Raw genomic sequence first — 25,813 nt, forward strand, 5'->3', positions numbered from 1 at the left:
CCGTATACATCAATATTAAATAGTCGATTAAGAATTGATTGTATATCGATGAAGAGCAGTTTTTCCAACAACTCGTCGTTGTTTGAGAAGCTGATTCCTGAAATCACCCCAGGTAAATGTTTTATACTTTCTTGGTTTGTTAGGATCTTCATCCATGAGCTGAGGAGGGCTCTCTATGGTAGTATTAGCTGCAGGGCTCATAAAATATGCAACCGAGAGACGATGTCGTTCCTCGTTTACGACTGCTCTGTGAACCACACTCTTTAGCCTCCCATTACTCCATGCCTGTCAACAAATATATAAACTTAAGAAAATACATGTTCATTATTGAACATAGTAAAGTGATACATGAAGTGAGACACTAGAGACGTACCTCAAGTGTGTCGCCTATATTAACGACAAACGATTTAGGTAGGGGCCGGATACCAAACCAGCGATTGTGATCGTCACAAACTTGTAGGCCTCCAACTTCATCTTGGAGCAATATGGTTAGAGTGTGGGGGTCGGAATGGCTGCCAAGGCCCAAGCATCGGTTGGGGAGAGGGCACGGAGGGTATCGATTAACTCTAATCATAGTGCTCTCACGCTCGCTCAAGAAGTGTCTAGTGAAGAAGTTACTATCAAGACCTAAACCATTGGCTAGCATAGCCAATACACGTATTCCCAATTCTTCCAGTGCATTCATGTAGTTGATCATTGCATCGCTGTACATGAACACAATCATTCCATATGTATATACAGTTAATTTTGGCTCTAACACAAACATACCTAAAATGATGATGCGAGTGGTCTCCGTACACCCTAGTTGCAAACTCCACCACCTGCTGCGGCGACTGAAGCAACTGCAAGATCTCTGCCCACGGCAAATTTCTCCCATAATCGACGTTAGATGCCGAATAGCCCAAAGGCAGGCTTCCGGTCCGGGCTCCCTTGAGCTTCTGCTCCATTGGAAGATCGTAAAATCTGTTCAACCACACCGTGATATCATCAATAACCTCATCAGGCACGCCGTGATCCACCAACTTGAAAAATCCCCATTTCCGAGAAGCCGCCACCATTTTCTCGGCGTCTCCCCCGCTGCTAAGGCTTATCACAGGGATGTCTTCTTCGTCGCAGAAGTCATCGTGCTTCAGTTCGGGCCATTCATTGGCCGACCACACAAAGTCTTTCAGTTGCAGCTTCTGGTCGGATGAAGACAGAGATTCGACAATGTCATGTGTTGCCATGTCTCAGGTACTATGTGTTTTGAGATATGGGGTTTGGTTGATTAAATTTGTAGTATATGTGATTTTCAATAGTTGTTATAAGAGTATATATATAGAGAGAAGGAAGGGTTGAAATGAGCATATGTGATATATATACAAACGAATGCTATTATACAAAAGATGCATAGTATTTGATGAAATGATGGTGTTGTTACTTAGTTCTTGCTTCATTTTGCGAAAAACTAATTGAGTATTTTGGATATGCTAACAAATGAAAACAAATTGTGGAAGTATTTTGGATTTGCTAGCAAATGAAAACAAATTGAGTGTTTTGGATTTGCTGATAATGTTCAAACTGATCGAATCATTTTTCAAATCAGTATGATCAGAAAATTGTATAACACTGTTTTCTTTGTCATCGATTAAGATCGAATCTATTTAATCATTGCCAATTTTCCAATTCTATTACCAATTAATTTTAAGATCAAATCATATAAAACTTCTATGATGATATCGGATTAATTCTTCTATAGCCGATTAACTTCAAGATCGTATCACATGATAGGCGATTAAAGATATAGCCCATGAATCATAGATGAACTTCTATTATACGGATTATTTCTTATATATAGAGCCGATTAATTAATTTCAAGATCACATCACATCAACTTCTTTTATGACATTAACCGTATGTTGAAACTTAACTAACCCAATAATATAAATGGGACGAAACAGAAAGAAAATGATTGATACGACTGATCCAACTCAGATCAAACAATATCCCTCGTGTCACCAGTTAATTTTATTGGAATTCATGACCTTTTCTATAGTATTTATCAAGTTACAAACAACATAAAAATTGAAATTCAAATTTGGCTTGTTCTTGATCTCAGCGGTGAAATGTATATTGTAATAAAATAAGATGAACTTATCATGACGAAACTATATGACCAATTACAATGTATTCCGTCTGTGTCCATGTATATTTTAAATGAAATAACATAAGCAACTAGGTAAAATTAGCATAATTATGCGGGACATTATTACTATAAATTATGTACATTTTTACAATTAAATAATACTACCTCCGTTTTATAATAATTGAGGCTGTTTCTTTTCGACACTATAATAATGGATATAATAATGGAGGCGTTTCTTTTCGGCACGGAGATTAAAAAAAATTGTGTTAAGGTGAGTTAAGTAAAAAAAGAGTAAAGTGGAAAATGAAAAAGATAAAAAGAGAATAAAATAAGAGAGAGTCAAGTAGGCGTGAAAATATGTATTTAGACTTTTATTAAAAAAAAAATGACTCAATTACTATGAAACGTACCAAAATGAAAAATCTATTAATATGAGATGGATGGAGTTAACTCCATTAATATGAGTTCCAAAATGAAAAATCTATTAATATGAGACGGATGGAGTTAACTCTATTAATATGAGACGGAGGGAGTACCATTCAAATAAGCTGTGATAGAGAACCCATTTCTATAAATTACATACTTCCGACATTAATAACCTGTTAAGATTGTTTTAGCTACATTAACTGTCCTAACATTATTATTCATAATTAACATAGGACATAAAAGAGTATATTCTCAACACAGATTGTGAATTATGAGGCAGAGGATACACAAAAACACACACAAACATCAACAACACGTAATTAAAAACAAAACCACATAAAAACTAATAACAAGCACAATTTTCATCCATTTTACACATAATTATTCAAGATTCTCAAATCCCCTGGCCGCCCTTCACATTCTGCTGTCCGCCTCCGCCGACGCCCTGTCCGTACTGCTCAGCCTTCTCCTTGACGTCATGCGCGGCATGCGCGATCTTGTCCCGGGCCCGGTCGATCTGATCGGCCCCAATCGGGTGCTCTCCCGTGGCGTATCTGTACATCCAGTAGAACACGAAGCTTGCCACGACCCCGAACCCGCCGGACGCCACGAGGCCGGCCACGATCAAGAAGACGGTGAAGGCGGCGGGGACGAGGACGGGGCTGAAGAGGACGAGGACGGGGGTGGCGAGGACGAGGGCGATGACGGTGGCGGTGAGGGTGAGGCCGGAGAGGACCATGAGGGAGCCGCCGAGGGTGACGGCGGTGGTGGTCTTGGCCACCTGGTGGGAGAGCTGCTGCCTCTGCGGGTGGTCATAACGGGTCTGGATTTGAGCCATTGTTGATGATGAAGATGAATGAATAGCTGAGAGAGAGAAGAGGGTGAGAGAGAGAGGAAGTGTTTATAATAAAAAGGAGTTATTGCATGGGGAGTGTCACGTGTTGAGCAATCTAGACATGTGCAGGATTTGAGTGACACGAATTGTGTTTGGAGAAGACACGTATTTGCTACTTAGTTTTGGTGAAGAAAATGTGGCAATTTAGCAAAGGGATGGGAATTAGGAGTGTGATTTCCTTTGAAATAGGTTTTTTGGAAGAAACGCCAAATTGTATCTGCATTTGAGTTTGAAATATGCACATAACTCGCTAGTAAAAGCTCTCCACTTGAAACTTTAAGAGTTTCTTAATATGAACATAACTTTCTATGATAATTGAAGAATTTCTAAATTTAGTAGTACTCTCTTAGTCCCGATGACTACTCACTTTTTTTTTTTTGGTATGTTTCAATTAAATTGATCTATTATTGAAAATAGAAAACATTTTTCTCTACTTTATTTCTTCTTTCTTATTTTACCCTTTTCATTTCACATATAAAATAAAGTTGCATAAATTCCTCAGTCGTCCAAGAAAAAAGGGTCATATATCTTGGAACAGAGAGAGTATAAATTATTTATGAAATTAAAGATTGTTACAAGGTAAGTATCGCAATAACAGATACTACCTCCTTCCCACATTAAGTGTCACACGAGTTTTAAGAAATGTAAAAAAAAATGGATTGAATAAGTTAATACTAGACTATAGATCCCACTTATATATATATTAGTTTTATAATAAAATGTGAGTAGAATTGATTGGTGGAATGTGGGATCTATTTACCATTTATGATAAAAGTGAAATGTGACTCTTATTGTGGAACGGGCCGAAATAGTAAAATGTGACACTTAATGTGGGACGGAGACAGTACATAATTTTCAAAAAAGTGTTCAGAAAGAAATACACTCAATCATATAGAATATTTGCTAGATTTTCATTTTCATGAATTTTCACTTGACTACATGTAAGGTATTTTTCTCTAAAAGATGGCGGACGTATGTATTTCCGATGATCATGCTTTGTTGTTGAACTAAACGCTAAATTCTTTGTCAAGAATATAACACTTTATCATTCTTTGTCATGCTCTTTGTCAAGCTCGTTATAAGAGAGTGCTGCTTTTTCTTAAGCTTACCCAAGAAATTTTACAAACATACAACTATTCCAATGATTGTTCTAAGTGAAATTTTAGGGTCAAAATATGATAAACTGATTTGAATTTTGTAGCTCAAGTACTCAAGTGGATCTCGATCCTAATCTCAATTGTAAGCTTTAAACAAATCGATCGGTCTAAATTGATGCCTTAGTTAAAAAATGTTGGCTTTATATAATGATATATTGTAGACTAATAGTGATACTATATGTATTAATTTGTCATTTTGTGTTACTTGGAAATACAAATGTGAAAATTTCAAACGCTAGAATGTAAAATATATTTCTCTATAATTTATTACTACAATAATGGCTAATTTTTATAATTACTATACTAAAATTACTATTTTCAAAGATGCCTATTCATATCTCAATTTCGTCTAACTTAATTTGCAAGATTATTAATAAATGTTTTAGTTTAATTCAGAAAAAAAAAAGGCAAAGAAATATTATACATATACTTTGTTGTCTCATTTAAAGAAAAATATTTTCTTTTTAGATATAAAATTTAATATAGTACATATTATTTAATGTATATAAGCGGCGGGACAGATGAGTTATGAGTATATCTTTCTAACACTAGGCATATCCAAAGTTGAAATGTCAAAAATATAGAGTCAATTTCAAACAATCTTCATGTTTTCAAAGTCAGCATTTGTTGCTTGTCTGTTTGAATTCAACCTTCTCGTACGCACGTGCTCTAATTATTAAATACTTTTAGCTACTTTGAACTGTTGAATCAGTTACACCCAATTGCATAATTTTCTCTCTTTTTTTTCTTGTTTTTAGGAATAATTAAGGTTATCTCTTCCTCCAATATACAAATGTAGATTCAAGATTCCATATATAAATATTGATTAGGAGTACTAGCAGTTGATTTGCAATATAGTATTATACTCCTAGTATGTATTCTTCCTCGCTATTAATTTAACTAATAGCATATGTATTTGTCTAAATCGAGTCAATAATGATTTCATACTCATTGACGGTTTAAAGCTTTTTCAAGATATTTTATATGTTTCATTTGTTTAGGCTACTTTTTAAAAAGACAGTAGGATGTGACTGCTAGCCAATTATAACTACCGAATTATTGCTATTAAGAAAAAAATTAAGTTAATTAATATAGGAATACAAAATCCCTCCACCAACTACTAAATAGTCTTGGTAATATAAGATAGCATTAATATGAGTTTAATTACAATATTGGTCAAGTAGAAAAAAATTATTAAAGTACAATTAATGTCAAATAAGGCTCATCTCAGGTAGAAACTTATTAAAATATAAGGTGAGTAATTTATATGTGTGACCCACAATGAAATTTATAATTAATCTTGAACAGATGATGTACATATTTTTTGAACTTGCGGGCGATTTGAGATTTGTTCCTATACCTCTTATTACTATAGCATAGTATCCTTGAAGGGACATTAATTAATATAGTGTTACTCATTTTATAAAATTTGTAAGACTGATAATTTTTTACTTTGACATAAACACTCATAACATTATTGAATTAGTGTCATGTTTAATTAGGTTCATGTACTTATTAGATATTGGTATAATTATTTTGGGTTGGGTCGGGATTGTATAACTTGTTACTATGAAGAAGTATTATTGTTTTAATTATTTATTTTTTATTACATAGTATTTTGGTATTTTTAATTTTTTCAGTTCTTATACGTTGTGTTCATTTCATTCCTTGCTTTCATTACCAATATCGCTAGTATGCACCACCTCCATTCCCTTCATTTCACCGCCACTACCACTATACTGTTGTTAGATCATATTTCGCCCTTAACACGTTTGAATCATTTCTCGTCATTATTGTGTAGTTTTCACATTGTGTATAGTTCGTGTTGTTAATTACATATTGTGCGAGCATAAATAGGATCATTTTACTAATATATTTGTATCATGTGCGGATTGTGTTCGAGTTTAAATAAAACAGGTTGATTTCGTGGTCGAGCAAATAATTTACTTAATTATAACATGTTCAGATTTAACTTTAACAAGCTAAGGTTATCTCCAATCATTTACACCAAACTCAAACCCATTTTTTAGTATAAGTTACACTAAAAGTAGTTTTACTCCAACCAGTTACACCAAATTTAAAATTTACACCATTTTTGAGTTTTTGTCTCATGAAATTTTTACAGTAACACCATATTTGGTGTTGTTTCAAAAAAACACCAAAAATGAGTTTGAATTTGGTGTATGGTTGAAGAATATCTTTACACCAAAATCTATTTTTGGGGTATGGTTGAAGATGGTCTAAGTGATCATTATCGAATCGGATCAATTATAACAACTCACTGTCAACACTCTTTCCTTCAACTTTAATTGTATTATAAGGAAAAATCTCGTAAATGTGGACAAGTTTATTACGCAGGTCTCAATTTCCACTCTCATTTAAAATAATTAAGCATCGATCTCGTAAAGCATGCATACAAGTTGGTAGCCTCTGTTCCCATTATCACACATGTTTGTCCATTTTCAACTAAAATAATAATTTTTATTGATGCAAATTGGAAAAATAGGAAAAGAATAAGTAGAACATTCACGTCGTTATTTGTAAACCGGCTTCAACTCGCCCCTTTTTCACACCACCACCATTACCCCCCGCCGCCGTCTTCCGCTTCCGCGACGATCCAGTGTCGGAAGACGACGTCGAGGACCGATCGGGCGATGCCCCCGACCTCTTCGCCATAATCCTCACCGGCGCCGGCTCCCCGGAGTTAATCCTGAGAGGGAAGTTGAGCAGCGCCCTCGATCCCCGCATCGAAAACGCCGCTTGATCATACGCCAACGCAGCATCCTCGGCCGTCTCGTACGTCCCGAGCCACACGCGGGCCCCATTCTTGGACGGATCTCTTATCTCCGCCGCGAATTTTCCCCACGGCCGCTGCCTCACCCCTCTGTAGTGGCTCCCTCTCGCCGTCACTCTCTCCGTTTGCTGCTCCGTTACTTCCGGGATAGGCTCGCTCTTCACAACAATTGCTGGAACGGCGGCGGCGGCGGCGGAAGGCTGCGGCAGCCATCCCATGTTGGAGGCGCCGTACATTAATAGCATGTCATGGAGGCCGCCGTCGTCGGAGCCGGAGAACATTAGAGTGTTCTGAGATTCATCCAGCAAATTTCTGCTGATTGAATCAAGAAATGCCATGTCTTCCATGTAATTGTAGTAGTTTCCGTACGACATTTTGCAGGAAATGTGGTTGCAAAAAATGATATTGCTAGGGTTTATCTTATTTTTTGAAGTTTCGAATTGGTGATTGAAATTTGGAATGTGGGATAATATATAGGCCTAAATGTTCATGCATCTGAAAGAAACTGGGAATATTTAATCGGAGTATTCAAACTCAGGTGGTTTCATCGAAGTTTCATCATGGGGAAAAGTATATTGGAATTTAGTGATATACAATTTCGTTAATCGGTTTGGATTTAATATATATTTTGTGGGCCAGGGCGCCGTCGGACAAGTTGTCGTAAGCCAAATTGAATCCCTAAGCTAATTTATGACAAAATAAATTTTTTAGCAAGTGGTAATACATAAATATATCCTCCATAGTCCCAATTAAGTTTGAGTCAAAATTTTTAAATACGAAAACTAAGGAATCGTGTAAAAGAGTATGAGAATAAAATAAAATTTGAAAGACAAAGAGAAAGTAAATAAATAATAGAATAAAGTAAAAATGACTATTTTTTATTAAAAAAAAATACGACTCAACTTAATTCTGATATTCTAAAAAAATACAAACACAATTTAGTTGAGAGGAAATAAGTAGTACTCCCTCCGTCCGTGAATAGGGGTCCCGGTTGGCCATTTCCATCCGTCCGCCATTAGGAGTCCCGATTAGACATTTTATCTTGGGAGTATAAAAAATGACCCCACTTTTCCCTTAATTTAGAAGCTGCAATTAATTTTAATCCACTTTGATTGCAATTTCTCACTGTCTCTCTTAATGTTAGATTTCATTATTCCAAAGAATAAAGCAAATAATAATATAAATGGGTCTCACATTCCACGATCACACACTTAAATTATTACACTCAAACTTTTCTTAAAACTCGCACCCAACTCAACCGGGACTCCTATTCGCGGACGGAGGGAGTACTATTCTTTAAATGAGTAATGGCTTAGCTGGTGCGTATGTTCCCATTATCACAAGTGTTTTTAATGTTCACCATGTATACTCTTTAATATTGACGCAAGTTAAAGAAATAAGAAGAGATTAATGAGAAAAATACTAAACAAATATTCTCTCTGTCCCACTTTAGAAGTCCTAGTTGAGTTCGCCATGAGTATTAAGAAATGTAAAGAAAAGTTGGTGAAAAAAGATAGTGGGTCCTACTATTTTATATTAGTTTTATAATAAAATGTGAGTGCAAAAATGTTAGTAGAATGTGGGGCCTAATACTATTATGGAATATTTCAACCAGAGCTCCTAAAGTGGGACATCCAAAAATCGTAAACCGGGACTCCTAAAGTGAGACAGAGGAAGTAGTAGTTGTAGAACATTAATTCCCATTGTTACGGTAAACCGGCCGGCTTCAGTACTTCCCTTTTTCACTCTGTTAGTATGCCTTGAATGGAAAAAGAAGTTGGCCGATCTCTTCGACGTAATCCCTTCATTACATAATTGCTCTATTCTGTCACAACACACTGCACTACCACAACTCCGGGAAGATCCAGTGTGAGAAGACGACGTCGAAGATCGATAAGAGGAAGCCGCCGATCTCTTCAACGTAATCCTCAGCGGGCGCCATTCTTCGACGAGCCTCTTATCAAACTTCCCCATGGCCGCTGCCGCGCCGTTATACTCTCCGTTCAACGGCGTTTAATATAGAGTCAATTTCAAACAATCTTCATGATTACAACGTCATCATTTGTTGCTTCTGTCTTTGAATTCAACCTCCCGCACGTGTTAATAATATTTTACTAGTCATTTTTAATTGTTCAATTGCATTTATTCTACATTTCTGCCTTTTTTTTTTCCTTGTATGTTAGGGTAATTGACTAGTAGCCAGTACCTATATTTTAATAATGTTCATACTCTTTGACGGGTTTAAGGTTTTTTTTTTTTTAATATTTTTCATTTGTTTTGGCTACTTTAGAAAACTGTAGAATGTGACTACTCGCCAATAAATGCCAATTATGACTACCCAACTATTGCAATCAAGAAACAAATTACATTAATAGTATAGGAGTAATAAATTATCCTTCTAGGGGCCTGACGTCCGCCCGTGCAAACTTTTTGGACAAAAAATATGATTCTCGACAAAAACGCTTGACCAGGCGACTCTGATTGGCAAAATGCTCGGCCGCGCATTTCTTTTTGTGCTGCGCGACTTTCTTATAATGGCAATAACTTCTTCTCTCAGAATCTGATTGGGGCGTGCAAGGTACTCACGCGAAGCCCTTTCCAAGACGAAGACAACGGTGATTTGGATGTCAAACTCCAGTACCACTTGGTTTCTTGTCATGTATCTACCTCTTCTCGGACCACAATCAACTCATGGCCCTCAATATCGTTGTATTATATGATTGTGAACACCTGAATTCATATTATACATTAAAACCCGTGTCGAATCAAATATTTATCTTTTCAAGGATGGATGGAGTATTTGTTACCCATTTTATAAAATTTGTCAAACCAATAATTTTTTATATGACACGAACACTAATTAAATTAACGAATTAGTATTATGTCTAATTGTGTTCGTGTCCTTATCATTGGGTAGATCCAATAATGGTATAATTATATTTTGGATTGGGTTGGGTTGGATTCGTATAACTTGTTACTAACTAGTAATTATTATTGTCCTTTTATTTTTCAAGTTATGATTATTTTTTATTTTTTCACTTCTTGCCGTGTTCATTTCATTCCTTGCTTTCATTATCAATTTCCCAAGTAACGCCACCTCCATTCCTTTCATTCACCGTCACTACCACAGTATAGTTGTTAGGTCATATCTTATCTGATATGTTATTGTATAGTCTTTGTGTCATGTCGTTATCATGTTGTTACTATATTGTGCCAACACAAATCTGATCGTGTCGTTAATAGGTTTTTATCATGCAGGAGCGGAGCTAGGATTATAAACAAAAGCGGGCAAAATTATCTATGAGGAAAATTTGAGAATTTAGAGAAGGGACAACTATATGGAAATTTAATTTTTTTTGGCAAAATTGAACAATAAGATAGTACTCCATTGCAAACACATTTGAGGACGGGCATTTGCCCCACCTTCCTACAAGGTGGCTCCGCCCCTGTTATCATTTGCGGATTGTGTTTTAGTTTAATGAAGCAGGTTGAGTTCTTCTCTTAGTTAAAATTTACTTTAACATGTCATGTTCTAATTTGACATTAATGGGTTAAATCGTTACCACGTTGAGTCAATAACAAACTAACACTACAATAACAAAAAAACACAAGTTAAAGACACTTTTAATGCAATTAAGGAAGCTAATTCGTTTTTCTAAATATACCAATATTGACACTTAAAAAGCATTTTTATTATTGGTGTCCCATCTAAAATAAGAGGACGCAGCGTCCTAAAAAAACCAAATAAGTTAATTTATCCTTCATTTAGGAACATTTTTTTCATTCTAAATTGTTGTTTTTTTTAAAATTTTAGTTTTTGTGGTCCTTACAAAACAAGCTTTTTGTAGTGTAGCCCTTACGACTGCACTAAATATTTGTACCATCATATTTTCTCTTTCAGTTCTCATGGAACTCAAGGAGGAATGAACTTCTCAAGCATGCTTACCAGTTACCATACTCATAATTTGTTGCATATTGTATTGGTTTTAATATGTCGACAAGTTCATTACGCAGGTCCCAATTTCCACTTATATTTTAAATCATAAATCATCAATCTCGTAAGCATGAAGCATCTATACAAGTTGATTGCGTTTTCATATCACAAAGTGTTATAGTATTATATATATTACTACTACTTTTCATCAACACAAGTTGAAAAAATACGACAACAAAAGTAGTAGAGAAAAATAAACAAATAGTAGACCATTCCCACCGTTATTGCAAACCGGCTTCAACTCGCCCCTTTTTCACACCACCATTACCACCCGCCGCCGTCTTCCTCTTCCGCGAAGAGCCAGTGTCCGAAGACGACGTCGAGGACCGATCAGGCGATGCCCCCGATCTCTTGGACACAATCCTCACCGGCGCCGGCTCCCCGGAGTTAATCCTGAGAGGGAAGTTGAGCAGCGCCCTCGATCCCCGCATCGAAAACGCGGCTTGATCGTACGCCAACGCAGCATCCTCGGCCGTCTCGTACGTCCCGAGCCACACGCGGGCCCCATTCTTGGACGGATCTCTTATCTCCGCCGCGAATTTTCCCCACGGCCGCTGCCGCACCCCTCTGTATTGGCTCCCCCTCGCCGCCACTCTCTCCGTTTGCTGCTCCGTTACTTCCGGGATTGGCTCGGTCTTCACAACCACTGCTGGAACGGCGCTGGTGAACATTAGCAAGTCATGGAGGCCGCCGTCGTCGTCGCCGGCGAACATTAGAGGGTTCTGAAATTCATCCAGCAAATGCCTGCTGATTGAATCAAGAAATGCCATGTCTTCCATGTAATTGTAGTATGACATTTTGGAGGAAAAGTTAGGGTTTAATTTATCTGATTTTTTGAAGTTTTGATTTGGTGATTGAAATTTGGAATATGGGCTAATATATAGGTTTTCTAGTACATGCATCTGAAATCAACTGAGGATATTTTATTTAAATATTCAAACACGGGTGCTTTCAACGAAGTTGCATCAAGGGGAAAAGTATAGATTTTGGTGATTTACAATTTCGTTTATCTGATTGGATAAACAATATTATGTGGGACAGGGAGCCGTCGAAAAGTTGTCGTATGCGAAATTGATTCACTCTAATTAAACTTATATTTTATGGAGTACTAATTAATTCATTTCAAAATGAACCTTTTCTGTCAAGTGGTATTACAAAAGTATAAACATTTTATATAAAAGAAATATTTAGCCACCCCACCTTACTAAAAAGGAAGTGTTTAGCCACACCAGAATTCAGTTGGCTAGGCCAAAGGTTTGTTTCGTGGAGGGTACATTAATATGGGCGGAATATAATACTATATCGGAGAAAGAAGAAAAAAAAAGTAAAAAGATAACACGAATAAATATACATTAATTTTCTTATTTTCACAAACTCATTATTCACTATTTTTACTTTTTCTATTTATGATTGTACAAAAATTTCAGACCAAAAAATATTCATTTTTTGGGGGAAAAAAAAAGGATCGAATCGACATGCGGCAAACAGAGATTTGAAACAAGCGATCAAAAGCAAAACAACAAAAATCAAAAACAGAAAGAAAAAATATGCAAAAGGACAATTTAGGAACAGATTAATTTAATTAGGTCAAATTTGTCATTGCACGCTTATTTCTGATTTCATAACTTCCCTATCAAACAAAGCAGGCTTATTAGAAAAAAATGAACTAGGGTATCGAAGGTGTGTTATTAAAATCAATTCCCCTAACTTGGTCCTAAATCTTGGTCACTAACTAACCTAGGTATATCCCGCATCACTTATCAAACATGCTCTTAGTGTCCGCGGCTCGTAGATATCTCATTTCAAAATTTATGAACTCATTTGTCCGGAGTACGTACAATTTTCATTCTACTGCAAAATTGTAATTGAGCGGCGGATAAGACCATATTGCTTTCATACAAATTATCATTAAAGCAATCATACGCAACAAATATTTAAAGCAAATAAGATTGATAGAAGATAAAGAAATGGATTTGTATGAGGAAATAGAGAGGAAAGGCAAAAGAGATTTCAGTTGGTCAATCGTGTCGTGTGATTGGGGCTACAATAAAGAGAATTTAAGCAATTGACATTACATGCCCTAACCAATGGATGGTACAAGTTGAACACTGATGGTGATGTGAAGTACATGCCGGACCTTGCGAGTTGCAGCTACAGGTGGGATGCTACGAAACTCGGTTGGGTAGTGGCGAAACCAGAATTTTTCGTTTTGGATACGTAAATATGATATCGACTTGGAGCTTCAAATCCGGTTGATCCTCTTTCCAATCAATTTTTTAATCATAAAAATTCTGTGTATAAAAAAGTGGATAACTTTTTAACGACACTTTTAGTTCATTGTATACTGAAAGTGGATAACTTTAGTGTTATTATTTGAATGACTTTCTCTATTTCACTATTTGGAATGAAGATTCTTAGATTTATATTATTATGTTAAAAATATGTAGTACTACTACATTAGAAAAGAATTAAACTACATTAGAATATTCAAATAATAGTGCATTAGAAAAGAATTGAAATGATTAAAAAAATTATACATTATGCCAAAAAAAATGTAATTAAAAAAATATAGTAGAATATTTTAAAAAAATATAGTAGAATATTTTTAAAAAATATATGTTAGAATATTGGGAAAAACTGAAAAATATGTGTTAGGAAGGATACTAAAAATGCATTAGAATATAGTACTAGAGGATGAGAAAATAAAAGTAGAGTGTGGCTGCTACAGTTATCGAACACAGGTCTATACAATAAAATGGAAAAGAACCAACCACTAGGCTAGCAACGGAATAGTGGAGATTATTATAGTACTTTGTTTTGTTTTGGCGGTACAGATGTACCCCTTGTTACAATGTAGATACGCCGCTGCGGTTGGGGAAGGCGACACGAGGCAAGTCAGACAATGCTAGGTGGTGCAATCAGAGTATGGCCACCTAAAACTATGGCCGAATGAGCCTGTGTAAGAATTGAGTTTGAGCCTTGGGGCATTGCCAATTTTTGCACCACTCTTTATTTGGGGGCTATGGGCAAATATAATGTTAATTGGTACTACCTCCGTCCTTCAAATTTTGACACAGTTTACTATTTTGGTCCATTCCTAAAATTTTACACACTTCACTTTTTACCATTTTTAGTAGTGGACCACATATTCCACTAACTCATTTATACTAACATTTTATTATAAAACTAATACTTTAAAAGTAGGACCCACATCCCACCAACTTTTTTAACTCACTTTTCATTACATTTCTTAAAACTCGTGCCGGGTCAAAGTGTATCAAAACGTGGGGGACGGAGGTAGTAAGAGCATCCACTATAGGAGAGCCGCGGCTCGTGGCTCGGGCGTGGCCCGGCCACGGCTCCCTATAGTGACTTGGATGGGCGGACGTGGCGGGGGGAGGCGCCCACGAGAGCGCCACGATTGTGGCCAGGCCGCGGCGCTTGGGCGTGAGCCGCCCCCTCATTTTTCGAATTTGTTTTTTTTAATTAATTCTATAAATATACTCATTTTTTTCCAATTTTTTACACCATTCCAATGTCCACACTTTTCATTTTATCACCAATTCTACTTTTGAAAAAAGAGTTCCGACGATGAGTTCCAACAATTGGTGGATAGGGAGTTCGATGAACTCGTTCAAGAGGTGCAACGGGAAGCAGAAGAGGAGGAGGAGGAGGAGGCGGCGTTCGTTCGCCCGTTCTATCATCGGCAGACCATCTGCCGTGACCATGTCTGGGCACACCAGCGGTTGATGGAAGACTACTTTAGCGATAACCCCCGTTACCCAGCAGAGATTTTCCGTTGCCGATTCAGAATGTCGCAACGGTTATTCATCCGTATAGCAACTACATTGGCGCAGCAGTACAAGTGCTTCACACTGTGCAGTGATGCTAGCGGCCGACCCCAACATATCAGAAGTGTACCGCTGCAATTAGGCAGCTTGCCTATGCCGGACCCGCCAATATATTCGACGAATACCTACAGTTGGGTGAAACAACTGCCCTAACGACGCTGAGGCAATTTTGTAATAGTATCCAGACCATCTTCTGTCCGGAGTATCTACGGAAGCCAAATGCCGATGAGTGCCAGAGATTGATAGATATGCACGGGAGAGTGCATAATTTTTCGGGGATGTTGGGCAGCATCGATTGCATGCACTGGGAGTGGAGGAACTGCCCGGTTGCTTGGAAGGGGTAGTTCACATCTAGATTCAAAGGGAGACACCCAAAAATGATATTGGAAACTGTTGCTGACTACCGATTGCGAATCTGGCATGCATATTTTGGTGTCGCGGGGTCGAACAACGACATCAACGTACTGCATTCGTCTCATCTCTTCAATGATGAGTGTCAGGGTGAGGGTCCGACAGTCAGATTCATGGCCAACGGGACGCAGTACAACAGGGCATACTACTTAGCCGATGGGATATACCCTCGTTGGCCCGTGTTTTTCAAGATGATCCGGCAGCCGGTTGGGCCGAAACAATCCTATTTCGCGGCCAAACAAGAGAGTGCTAGGAAGGATGTTGAGCGTGCTTTTGGTGTCCTCCAAGCGCGATGGGCCATTCTACGGTGCCCGGTTCGACAAGGGCACGAAAATGATGTTGCCTCCATCATGTATGCATGTATCATATTACACAATATGATAATAGATGGCGAATGATATTCTGCAGAGAACTGGGCACCGAAAGAGGGTGCTAGTACGAGTCACTGTATTGCAACCGCCCCACTACAGATGGGTGTACCGCGTAGTAATGCATACTTGATCCAACGGTTCGCCGATATGCGGAGGGAAACATCACATACGACATTGCAGGCTGATTTGGTCGAAGAGGTTTGGAATCGTAGGGGAGGAGGGGGTAGAGCGTGATATGCATTGGGAATGTAGTTTATGAGACGTCGGAAATTTTCGTTGTATAATTACCCCTTTCTATAATACAACGAAGATTTTGTTTTAATTTTAGTTCTTATGCATTTTTTTAATTATTGTAGTCCAATAACTTTTATTGTAGTAGAATTAAAATATAAACAAAGTGAAAAAATTAAATTATTTGGTGGCTTGGGCATGTCCACTATAGTGGAAAATATGAGTGTTGGTGGCCCGATCACGATTTTGTGGCCTGACCACACTTTGTGGCTTGGCCCGATCAACTATAATGGATACTCTAATACATAGTGATTATTTTTTAAATTAAACCTGAATAATTTTGAGGAGTATAAATTGAATTGCCTGAATATGAATATTTTGCAACTCGTATACTATATAGTACAAGAATAATTTTTAAATATTGAGTAATGGCGTAGAGGGCGCTAAACTAAGTGACACATCTAAAGATTTTTATGTCAAAAAAAAATAGTACTCCCTCCATTTTTTTATAGTTGAGCCGAAATTTTTCGACACAGAGTTTAGAAAAGAATGTTGGATGTGTTAAATAAATAGATAAAAAAGTGAGAAAGGAGAAAAGGTAGAGAGAATAAAGTATAAAGTGAATAAAATAGAGAAAATAAAGTAAGAGAGAGTAAAGTAAGAAAGAGAATAAAATAACTCAACTATATAGAAACTTCTAGAAATGGAAAAATAACTCATAGGGAGTATTTTACAGCTGACACAACGATGAGTATTAAAATGCCAAAATATCAGATGAAATAGCAACGCCAATAAATGACGCCCAATAGTAATTACTTGGGCTCCTATTTATAACTTAGCCTTGAGCTGAAGGCCCAATGAAATATACTTCATTTCTCGATGTACATTCAGTTAATTTGGCCCACAAGTTAAAATTGATATATTTTTCTAAATATTCGTGTAGTATAAGCTATGCAATTATCATCCATATTTGGTCTATGCTACAATTAGGTCAAGATTTATGTTTTGGGCTTGGGTTCGGCATATATAAAGACAAGCAATTTTTTTAACGTTTAAATAAGGGCAATTTGCAAAATAAATTATGAATGATAGTTAAATTAAGGTTTATGTCCCACTTTTAAAAAAGAGATATCAGTCCCTAAAATCATAAAATTTAGCCGAATGTTGATATTTCCCACGAACTATAAAATTTGTCTTAAATATCACAAAGTTTACATTTTGTTTCATTTCCCAAAACAAGTCAATCATCATATCCGATTAACTTATATGCATTTTATATCCTACTTGGCTCTACTAAATCAAAGTAATTTTCTACATGGTTTTTTATTCTACTTGTCATATTTAAAAAAGTGGTCTAAAATCTCATAAATATTTTGTGGTTGTTCGCGTAGAATAAATTTTTTGCCGAAGATATCTTATTTGGATTAGGTTGGGAAATAACAAACTAAATGTAAACTTTGTGATATTTAAGACTAAATTTAAAATTTGTGGGAAAATCCAAAATTTGGCCAAAATTTATGATTCATGGGCCATTATCCTTTTGAAAAAATGTTTTATAAATCCCTAAGTTTGTAATTTTGCATATCTCACCAATCTTGTTTCCCACATAATACACGAAGTTGTGACAATCGATTTTAAACATGCGAAAAAAGTTAAAGACTATATTTAGAATGTTAAGAGCTATCTCCAAGGGGAAAAGTATATTGAGAATATATATTTCTCATTTACCTTCTCAAAAAGATTATTATACCTTCTTAAAAAGTAATGGACTCCAAAGAAAGAAGGTATATTGAAAAGGCAAACAAAAATAACTAATTTTTTATCTTTTCTATCAAGAAGAGGTAAAGATACCTTCTCAAATTGAAAGAAGGTATAATACCTCCTCCAATACCCCTTCTCTTAGAGAATAAATTTTTATGTGGAAAAAGTAAATTTGGTAGTTATGTCCATTTACTTTTCCATTTATCCTTCCCCTTGGAGATGCTCTAACTATCTTACATGTAACATGTTTATATGGTGGTGGTGTGTTCAAAATCAACTACTAGATCATCATGTATATCGCCGAAAAAGAAGATAGATGAGATAAAATGCAAAAACTGCAAAGTTCCATGATTTATAATTTTTGATAAATGTGGAACATACTAAAGTTTGAACTATCTTTCGTTATATTTTTAATTTCACTTTTAAATAAATGCAGTCATAAACAAGTGTTCTCATAGATATATAGTATGTGCATGGTTTTCGATTAGAAAATGCTCGAGCAAAAAATAATGACATCTGAATTATATTCTCTTATTCTAATAAGAGTATGCACTATTGGTTAGACACGAATTTTAATGTACAATCAGTAAAGTAAAAGAGGTAGAAATAAAAAATAATTAAAGTATTGCTAACGGAAAATAGATCTCACCTTTTTAGAGGGAGAGAAGTTTCCAAAATTAGAAAGCGCATATTCTTGTGTGATGGACTATATAGAAAAGAGTGTATACTTTTGTGTGACGGATGGAGTAATCTAGTAGTATTATATAAATAATTCTAAATGAAAACCACAAAAATGATAAAATTGCAGTATAGACAAAAAAAATTATATGCATCTTGTTTACAAAATAAAAAACAAATATGAAATTTGTTCACATGTCATGAAAACTATATATGTATATATGGAAAGAAACGCTTTATTCAGTGTTCGTCGGTTTTGATTTTTCTATAATTATAATATATCATGTGAATCTCGTTAATTAGAAATTTATCCAGCAACAGTTTCACATAAAAATCTTCATAGGATGAATCGCTTAATTCATATAAATGATTGGGACTGCTGGAACTTTTTTATATAATTTCTTATTGTCTTTTTTCAAGTCAAAAGAAAAATGTCACCTACTAATAATTTGGTTACTTTATAATCAGTTGACTAGAAAACCAGCATTTCTCTTCATTTTTATGTGGTGGAGGTTCGTAGTTTTATTTCCAATTTTAAGTCCTGATTTACATGTTTCGTTGAGCTTTCTATAATTTTGATTGATCGACCCCAGTTATTTCAATTTCGTCATCAAAAAATTTAAATTCAAAAAAAGTACTAGTATGGGGTTACAAATATCCTGATTTTTAGCTTTCTTTAAGTTCTATTGGTCCCATAATTATTTTATGTTGAATTCAATTGTAATTCAAATAAATTAGTATAGCCACTCATGTCCTGATACATGTGTTGATGAGATTTATTTGAGTTGTCCCCTCTATTATTGCATATAGGTTGAATTTCATTTGTAATGAACAAAATAAAATAATAAATATTTGTAAGGGGTCAATCAAGTGGATAGATAAATAAATAAAATCATGAAGACGACAAAAATTAATGATTAATGTTATCGTTAGATGTTGGGTTCATCAAGATTATCAGGTATAAATCTAGGTTCGAACCGGTTAGAGGCAAAAATTTACAATATTTTTTAAGTATGGTAAGTCCACAATGAATACATTTGTAAAATATTAAGTATTTTGACCATCCTATACATAGATGGGTACTTACTAACTAATATGGAATCGATGGTGTTTAATTAGTTCGGCATTCTTAGCTAGCAAATGTTTACTTATTCAATTTTTAAAATTTCTTGAAAATCAAATTTCTTGTAAAAAGGAGTAGAATATTATTGTAGTTTTAAGTTGATTATCATATTTATTCATTGTAGCACTGACTGCGCAATATTTTACTCGCGATATTGTCATGTTTAAAAGTTTGTATATGAATTATGCTCATACTTAATTAAATTATCTATCCATTAATTCTTAGATTGATTTATTTAATAAAATAAAGAATCAGTCACCTCTACATTCATGGGCGCTCCAATGTGAATTGATCCTTCGGCGCCGAGATCCGAATATTAATATGTTTATTATAATGTAAAAATAAGACCTTTTTAAGAGAATATGAAATTTTATGTTAAGGTAGTGATAAAAAGTAAAAGATCAAACTTTTGTTGCACAATCTAAACCAATATTTATATATGGAACGTGGAAGAGCTCGTCCATCCTGACTAGAAGTCTCAAAACGAGTTTTTAAAAATATAAAAAAATATTCTCTAGGTCTATAATACAATAATTCATTTTGCTATATTATTCGTCTACAATTAATTAACTATTCATTTTTTCCATTTTATATAAATAGGCCCAAGACTCCGCTTAATTATTATTTTCACATAAAGAGATGGAGAAAATATAGAGATATTAATGTAAATGGATCATGGGATCCATATTATTAATAATACTGTACTAGTATTTATTTATTTATATAGTGTTAGTGAATAGTGAGATTCAGAAAATATTAAATTATTTATTAATAGTATAAGGTGTGAAAAAATAAAATGTAGGGATAATTTGTTGTTTAAAATTCTCTTAAATTAGAATTGTATAATTTGATTTGTTAAAGTCCAGATCCTCACATCTTAGGAACTTTTACTTAGACTGGTATGATCTATTACTATGGTAAGACTTTCAAGTTTCAACCAACTTCTTCTTATAGGTTGTCTCCTTCTATAAAACTTCTAAACTCAAGTACTATTTTCTCAATCACCTATCCCCTCTATGGTTTCTTGGTTGTGTAGAAATCAAGAAAAGTTTGGTAAGAGATTCATTAGGCTATTATCCAAAATTCAATTATCAAGCCAAAACCTTGTACATGTTCCATTATCCACTTTTATTTGGATTTCTTTCTTTGCAACTTTCGGAACTTTCTTTGCTAAAATTAGAGAAGTGTGAAGAATTCCTCTCATTCATTTTCGGATGTCGTCAAAGCAATTAATGTTATGGTTGAAGCTTATGAATTTTTCTCATAAAAGTTGGTCTTTATCTGTGAATTTTCACCACTATTTGAGTAGTAATGAATTAACCTCCAACCCCGTGAACCCCCTTTGGTCAACCAATTTCTAGATAACTTCCACAAAATAAAGCTACCTCCCCTTTGATCCAAATTTTTAATATATCCTAAAAATTATACTCTCCGTTTATTATAATATACTCATTTCACTCCATAAAAATATATGAATTTGAAATAACACGATAACTAATGCACAACTGGTACAATAAGAGAGAGGAGAAAAGAAGGATAGTTAGAGCATCCGCAATGGGCGGACTATAACTCCGACTATAGCATAGTCCGGACTATAGTTCGCCATTGCAAATGGCCGCCCTAAGCCTCGCCCCATACACCCGCCCTATATACATATAGTCTGGACTATAGTCCGCCCGCTGCGGGGCGCCTGGACTATGGTTTTCTAACTTTTTTTTTTGTTTTTTATCATATTTTCCACTTTATAAATACACCTCATTTTATCTTCATTTCTCACGTCTTCCAATCTTTTTCCTCAACTCACTTCCCATCGAAGAAATTTGGTCACGTAACCATTGAAATTTTAGTTTTTTTAATATTTTGCGTTGTACTTTTTCGGCTTTTTAATAAAACGAAGATATTCATATTGTCGTCTTAAATTTATGTATATTTCATTTTTTTATTATATTCAAAAAAACAAAAAAAAAATATAAACAAAATGGTTGTTAAAAGATAGAGCGGGTTATAGGGCTAGTCCGCCCACTACAGGTGAAGAGGTAGGACTATAAAATGTTGACGTGTAAGACTATAAATTGGTATAGGGCGGGTTATGGGCCGAACATTGTGGATGCTCTTAGTAGTAGTGTTAGTGGACCCATATTATTATTAGTGTTTAATGAATTGTAATAGTGCACCATAGTAGTATAAGTTATAAATAAATTAATATATTTGGATAATGAGTCGGGGATAACTTTCTATAAATGGTAATGCTCATATTTTTATGGTACAAACAAAAATACAAAATGCACATATTTTTTAAGGATAGATGGAGTCTCATTCTCACCTCGTAGAAAAAGAAGTTTCCTAAAATGAATAATTTCTATTTTAAAAGACGGAACAAAATGAAAATAATTTATATTTTTAAGATATTAATATACTAAGTATTTTTCTGTACTTCAAAAAGAATTGAAAAATTAATTAGGACTGTTTTCTTTTATTAGGATAAACCTCTCTAATTTGGATAATAGCTTTATTTAACCATAAAATAATTAAGGGTTACTTTTCAAATTTTGTCCCATTGGTGACTTTTCAATTTATATTTACAAACATGTAGTATCATGTATGTACCTTTCTCTTCATTTTATAGTCCAAGTTAAAAATTTTGACAAAATTATACAAATAAAATGTCTACGTTTTGTCGTTTCTTACTCAAGAATTATTAAAACATTATTATATTCAAAACGTCAAATAAACTTTTTTTAAGCGGCATGCATCAACCTCAATTGTGTGATAATTTCACCCACCCCGACTATAAATGAACAATACAACATGGTATATTTGTAATTATTGTAAATTCGAACCAAAATGTTATCATAAAAGTACATTTGAATTAAGAACAATCCCATACACTAATATTAGTAATTAAATTAAATATTGTACTAAATAACTACCGCTAGCTTTATTAGGTTGATATGTTCCACACATTAAGACCGTGGAAATAGTCAAAACCATGGGTACATATTATAGCAACGTTGGAAGACTTCAATCTTTCTAATTTATTGCAATATTGTTACATGTTTGTTCGTGTCCCTATTTTCTTACTGTCCCGTGAAGCTCTTTTGTTGTTTATTTCTGAAATCTATTTGAAATCGGATAAATTCAGCCTCTAAAGGTCAATTTTATAATAATCTATACAACATTTCATGTTTGTAAGTGTTTTATCTTTACTATTAAAGCGTGTTAACATTCGATTATGTCAATTTCAACCAACATAAAGTTCAATGGACCCCAAAAATGTGAACTAAAAAACAAGGTATAAGTATATTTTGAAGGAACTTTTGGGACGGCCACGATTAACAATTAAAGGACAATTTAATTTTATTAAATAGTTAATTATGGAATATTGGGGTTCATTAATATCTATGATAGTTTATTAATTTTAATTAAATACGGTAGAGTAAATATATCATACATCTTGATACACAATAGTGATCAACAAAGGGAGTTTACTTTTTTTTAAATGATAGATCAATATGTTACATTTGGATGATAAGATGTCCAATAAATTAAAACTACATATTTTTTAGTTTAGGTCATTAGTTGAGAATGAATTCTTGTTCTAGAAGATATATATGACATCTAATTGGCTATCGACCTTGACCTCTTTAAGGTAACTGTCCAAGTTCTGTTACTCCAAATTTATCTTCTTTATAAAAGTATGCAATGTCAACTTATGCTTCAGAAAAAAGAAAGAAAAAACTTATAAAAAACAAAAAATTAAAACGGAAGCATCAAACAAGCAAAAATTGCACTCCACACTACGTGGATTTATATTAACAATTTCAATCAAATTACATTTAAATTGCAAACTTCGTCTTAACGTATTAATATAATTCCCGTCACAAATTTAAAAATCGTAAAATCACGTATTCGAATATATTGAAATGAAATATTCCTTCAACATATAAATTTAAAAATTAATAAAATATAGTACTAATATATGATGTCATGACCTGTCAACTCACATCAACCGTCTATCCGTCTCCCGGTCAACAAAATAATCTGAATCAACGGCTGAGATCTCTTCAAGACTAGCTCAAATATTTCACGAAGAATTGACTAGTCAGAAATAGATTCCTTTCGCTTACTATATAAATGGTCACAACTCCACACTCTCTCCACACTCAAAATTCAACAATCATACTATATCTCTCCCCTCTCTCATTGAATAAACTTAAATTAAACTAACTAATCTTGATTTGATACATAATTTCAATTTCGTTTCCATGGAGTTTGCCGATGAACTTTCCGCAATCGAAAGAATCCGAATGCATCTCTTAGGCGAATTCGAGAGCGATCGCGCACCGTCGGTTTCCGCCTCGGAATCGTCATCGTGCGATTCGGAGCTGTCCTTGTTTGATTTTGATCGGGCGCCGGTGATCGACCTCTCGTCGCCGGAATCGCGGCCGGCGGCGGCGAAGAAGCTGGAGTGGATCGTGTTCGGGGGTGGTGATGATCATGAGCGGGTGGTGGTGGAGGAGGAGCAGCACTACAGGGGGGTGAGGCGGCGGCCGTGGGGGAAGTATGCGGCGGAGATACGGGACCCGAAGCGGCGGGGGTCGAGGGTGTGGCTGGGGACGTTCGAGACGGCGGCGGAGGCGGCTTGGGCTTATGATAGGGCGGCCTTCAGGATGAGGGGCAGGAAGGCGATCCTCAACTTCCCGCTCGAGATTCAGCGGGAATGCGGCGGGAAGCGGCGGAGGGAGGAGGTGGAGCTCATAGAGAGGAAGGCGGTCAAGTGTGAGAAATGAGCAATTCCACCGGAAAATGTTCTACTATATGATCTCACTTTTCTAGTTAATGTTTCACTGTTAATTGAGTTTTTTTTTTTTTTAAATCAAGAATCCACTTTCGTCTATAGCTTCAAATATAAAGATAGCGATACAAATTTTCAACTTGCTTCTAGCCTTTACTTTTTTAAACTAATGATCCTCATTTTCGGTTGCATAGCAACGATCAAATGACGAAGCTTTTCAGTTTTCTTCTGCTGTCATTAACTATCACCGTCACCTCTCCTTCGCCAGCTCCACGCTCGGACACAAAGGTGAAAATCCAATCAAATAAGATTAGTTAATTCAATAAATTAAACAATGCAGGAATATTAAATAGTCAACAATTGCTCAAAATATGAACTGTATAGTCTGCATTCCAATAAATATTCAAACAAAGAGTAATTCAAATCTTATCAATATAAAGCGGGAAATTTGTAAATAATTCACAGCTACTTTTCTTGTGGAGCCCACAGCGAAAGTTTGGGCTTATATTTTAGGCCCAATTATGTTTGTTGATGGGTATTGAGCTACACAGTACACACTGAAAGGGAAGGGAACATTTGCAGAGTTGAGGGGTTTAGACATTAATGCATATATGGGGGGACATGGGTTCTTTATAATTCAATTCACTTCTTCAATTCAAAGCTCATTAATTGGTAGGTTACCTAAACTGTACATCTAAGCAATTTCCTTATTAGAAGATTCAAACATCCGGTCTACATTGACTCTAAATGTGATAAATTTTCAAATAAAAAATGCCAATTAAGACATTGAGATAGTAGTAAGTATAACGAGCACTTTTGGGGGAAAAAAGAATAAAACTTCTTCTAGTAAAAGAAACATCACCGATATATCAACACATCAAAAGTAGAGACACAAAACACCAATTCAAAAAAAAGTTTCCGCGTCTATTTTATTAAAATCAAAATATTTCTTTTTTTATCATGAGATTTTATTTTTATTGTTTAATGCGTTAAATATAAAAACAATAAAATAAGAGAGAATAGTATTACTCTCTCCTCCATTTTCATCAATCGATCTTGAGCTTCAATTAGTGTTTACTAGGGCTTGAATTGGAGAATTTTATTAATAAGGCAACAACAACGCATGTTCTTGCCCATTTTATTCGTAACAGATTATTTTTCCTTTCATTTGGTGGTTGGAAATAATGTACTGTGTATTAAA

The 25,813-nt window shown here is 35.1% G+C and overlaps 4 protein-coding genes and 1 pseudogene across 4 annotated transcripts; 1 reads left to right on the forward strand and 4 right to left on the reverse strand.

The window, feature by feature from the left end:
- Nucleotides 1–27: 27 nt before the first annotated feature.
- Nucleotides 28–1,259, reverse strand: LOC125192681 (gibberellin 20 oxidase 1-like). The gene is made up of 3 exons (XM_048090309.2): nucleotides 769–1,259; nucleotides 374–704; nucleotides 28–285 (listed from the first exon to the last, which is right to left on the reverse strand). Exons 1-3 carry the CDS (start codon nucleotides 1,224–1,226, stop codon nucleotides 28–30), a joined length of 1,047 nt encoding a protein of 348 aa, XP_047946266.1. The 5' UTR covers nucleotides 1,227–1,259.
- A 1,539-nt stretch (nucleotides 1,260–2,798) lies between these two features.
- LOC125197314 (oleosin L-like) lies at nucleotides 2,799–3,435 on the reverse strand. The gene has a single exon (XM_048096049.2). The coding sequence runs from the start codon at nucleotides 3,387–3,389 to the stop codon at nucleotides 2,946–2,948; it is 444 nt and encodes a 147-aa protein (XP_047952006.1). The 5' UTR covers nucleotides 3,390–3,435; the 3' UTR covers nucleotides 2,799–2,945.
- Nucleotides 3,436–6,981: 3,546 nt separating this feature from the next.
- On the reverse strand, nucleotides 6,982–7,845 carry LOC125197313 (ethylene-responsive transcription factor 2-like). Its single transcript, XM_048096048.2, has one exon. The coding sequence runs from the start codon at nucleotides 7,769–7,771 to the stop codon at nucleotides 7,130–7,132; it is 642 nt and encodes a 213-aa protein (XP_047952005.2). The 5' UTR covers nucleotides 7,772–7,845; the 3' UTR covers nucleotides 6,982–7,129.
- Nucleotides 7,846–11,394: 3,549 nt separating this feature from the next.
- LOC125197139 (ethylene-responsive transcription factor 1A pseudogene) lies at nucleotides 11,395–12,224 on the reverse strand (annotated as a pseudogene).
- Nucleotides 12,225–23,998: 11,774 nt separating this feature from the next.
- On the forward strand, nucleotides 23,999–24,830 carry LOC125193929 (ethylene-responsive transcription factor ERF105-like). Its single transcript, XM_048091872.2, has one exon. The coding sequence runs from the start codon at nucleotides 24,083–24,085 to the stop codon at nucleotides 24,605–24,607; it is 525 nt and encodes a 174-aa protein (XP_047947829.2). The 5' UTR covers nucleotides 23,999–24,082; the 3' UTR covers nucleotides 24,608–24,830.
- The last annotated feature ends 983 nt before the right edge of the window (nucleotides 24,831–25,813 follow it).

This window comes from Salvia hispanica, chromosome 4 (genome assembly GCF_029641045.1).
Source record: "Salvia hispanica isolate PSC_SH4W2 chromosome 4, Shi_PSC_v1, whole genome shotgun sequence".
NCBI classification, from domain to species: Eukaryota; Viridiplantae; Streptophyta; class Magnoliopsida; order Lamiales; family Lamiaceae; genus Salvia; species Salvia hispanica.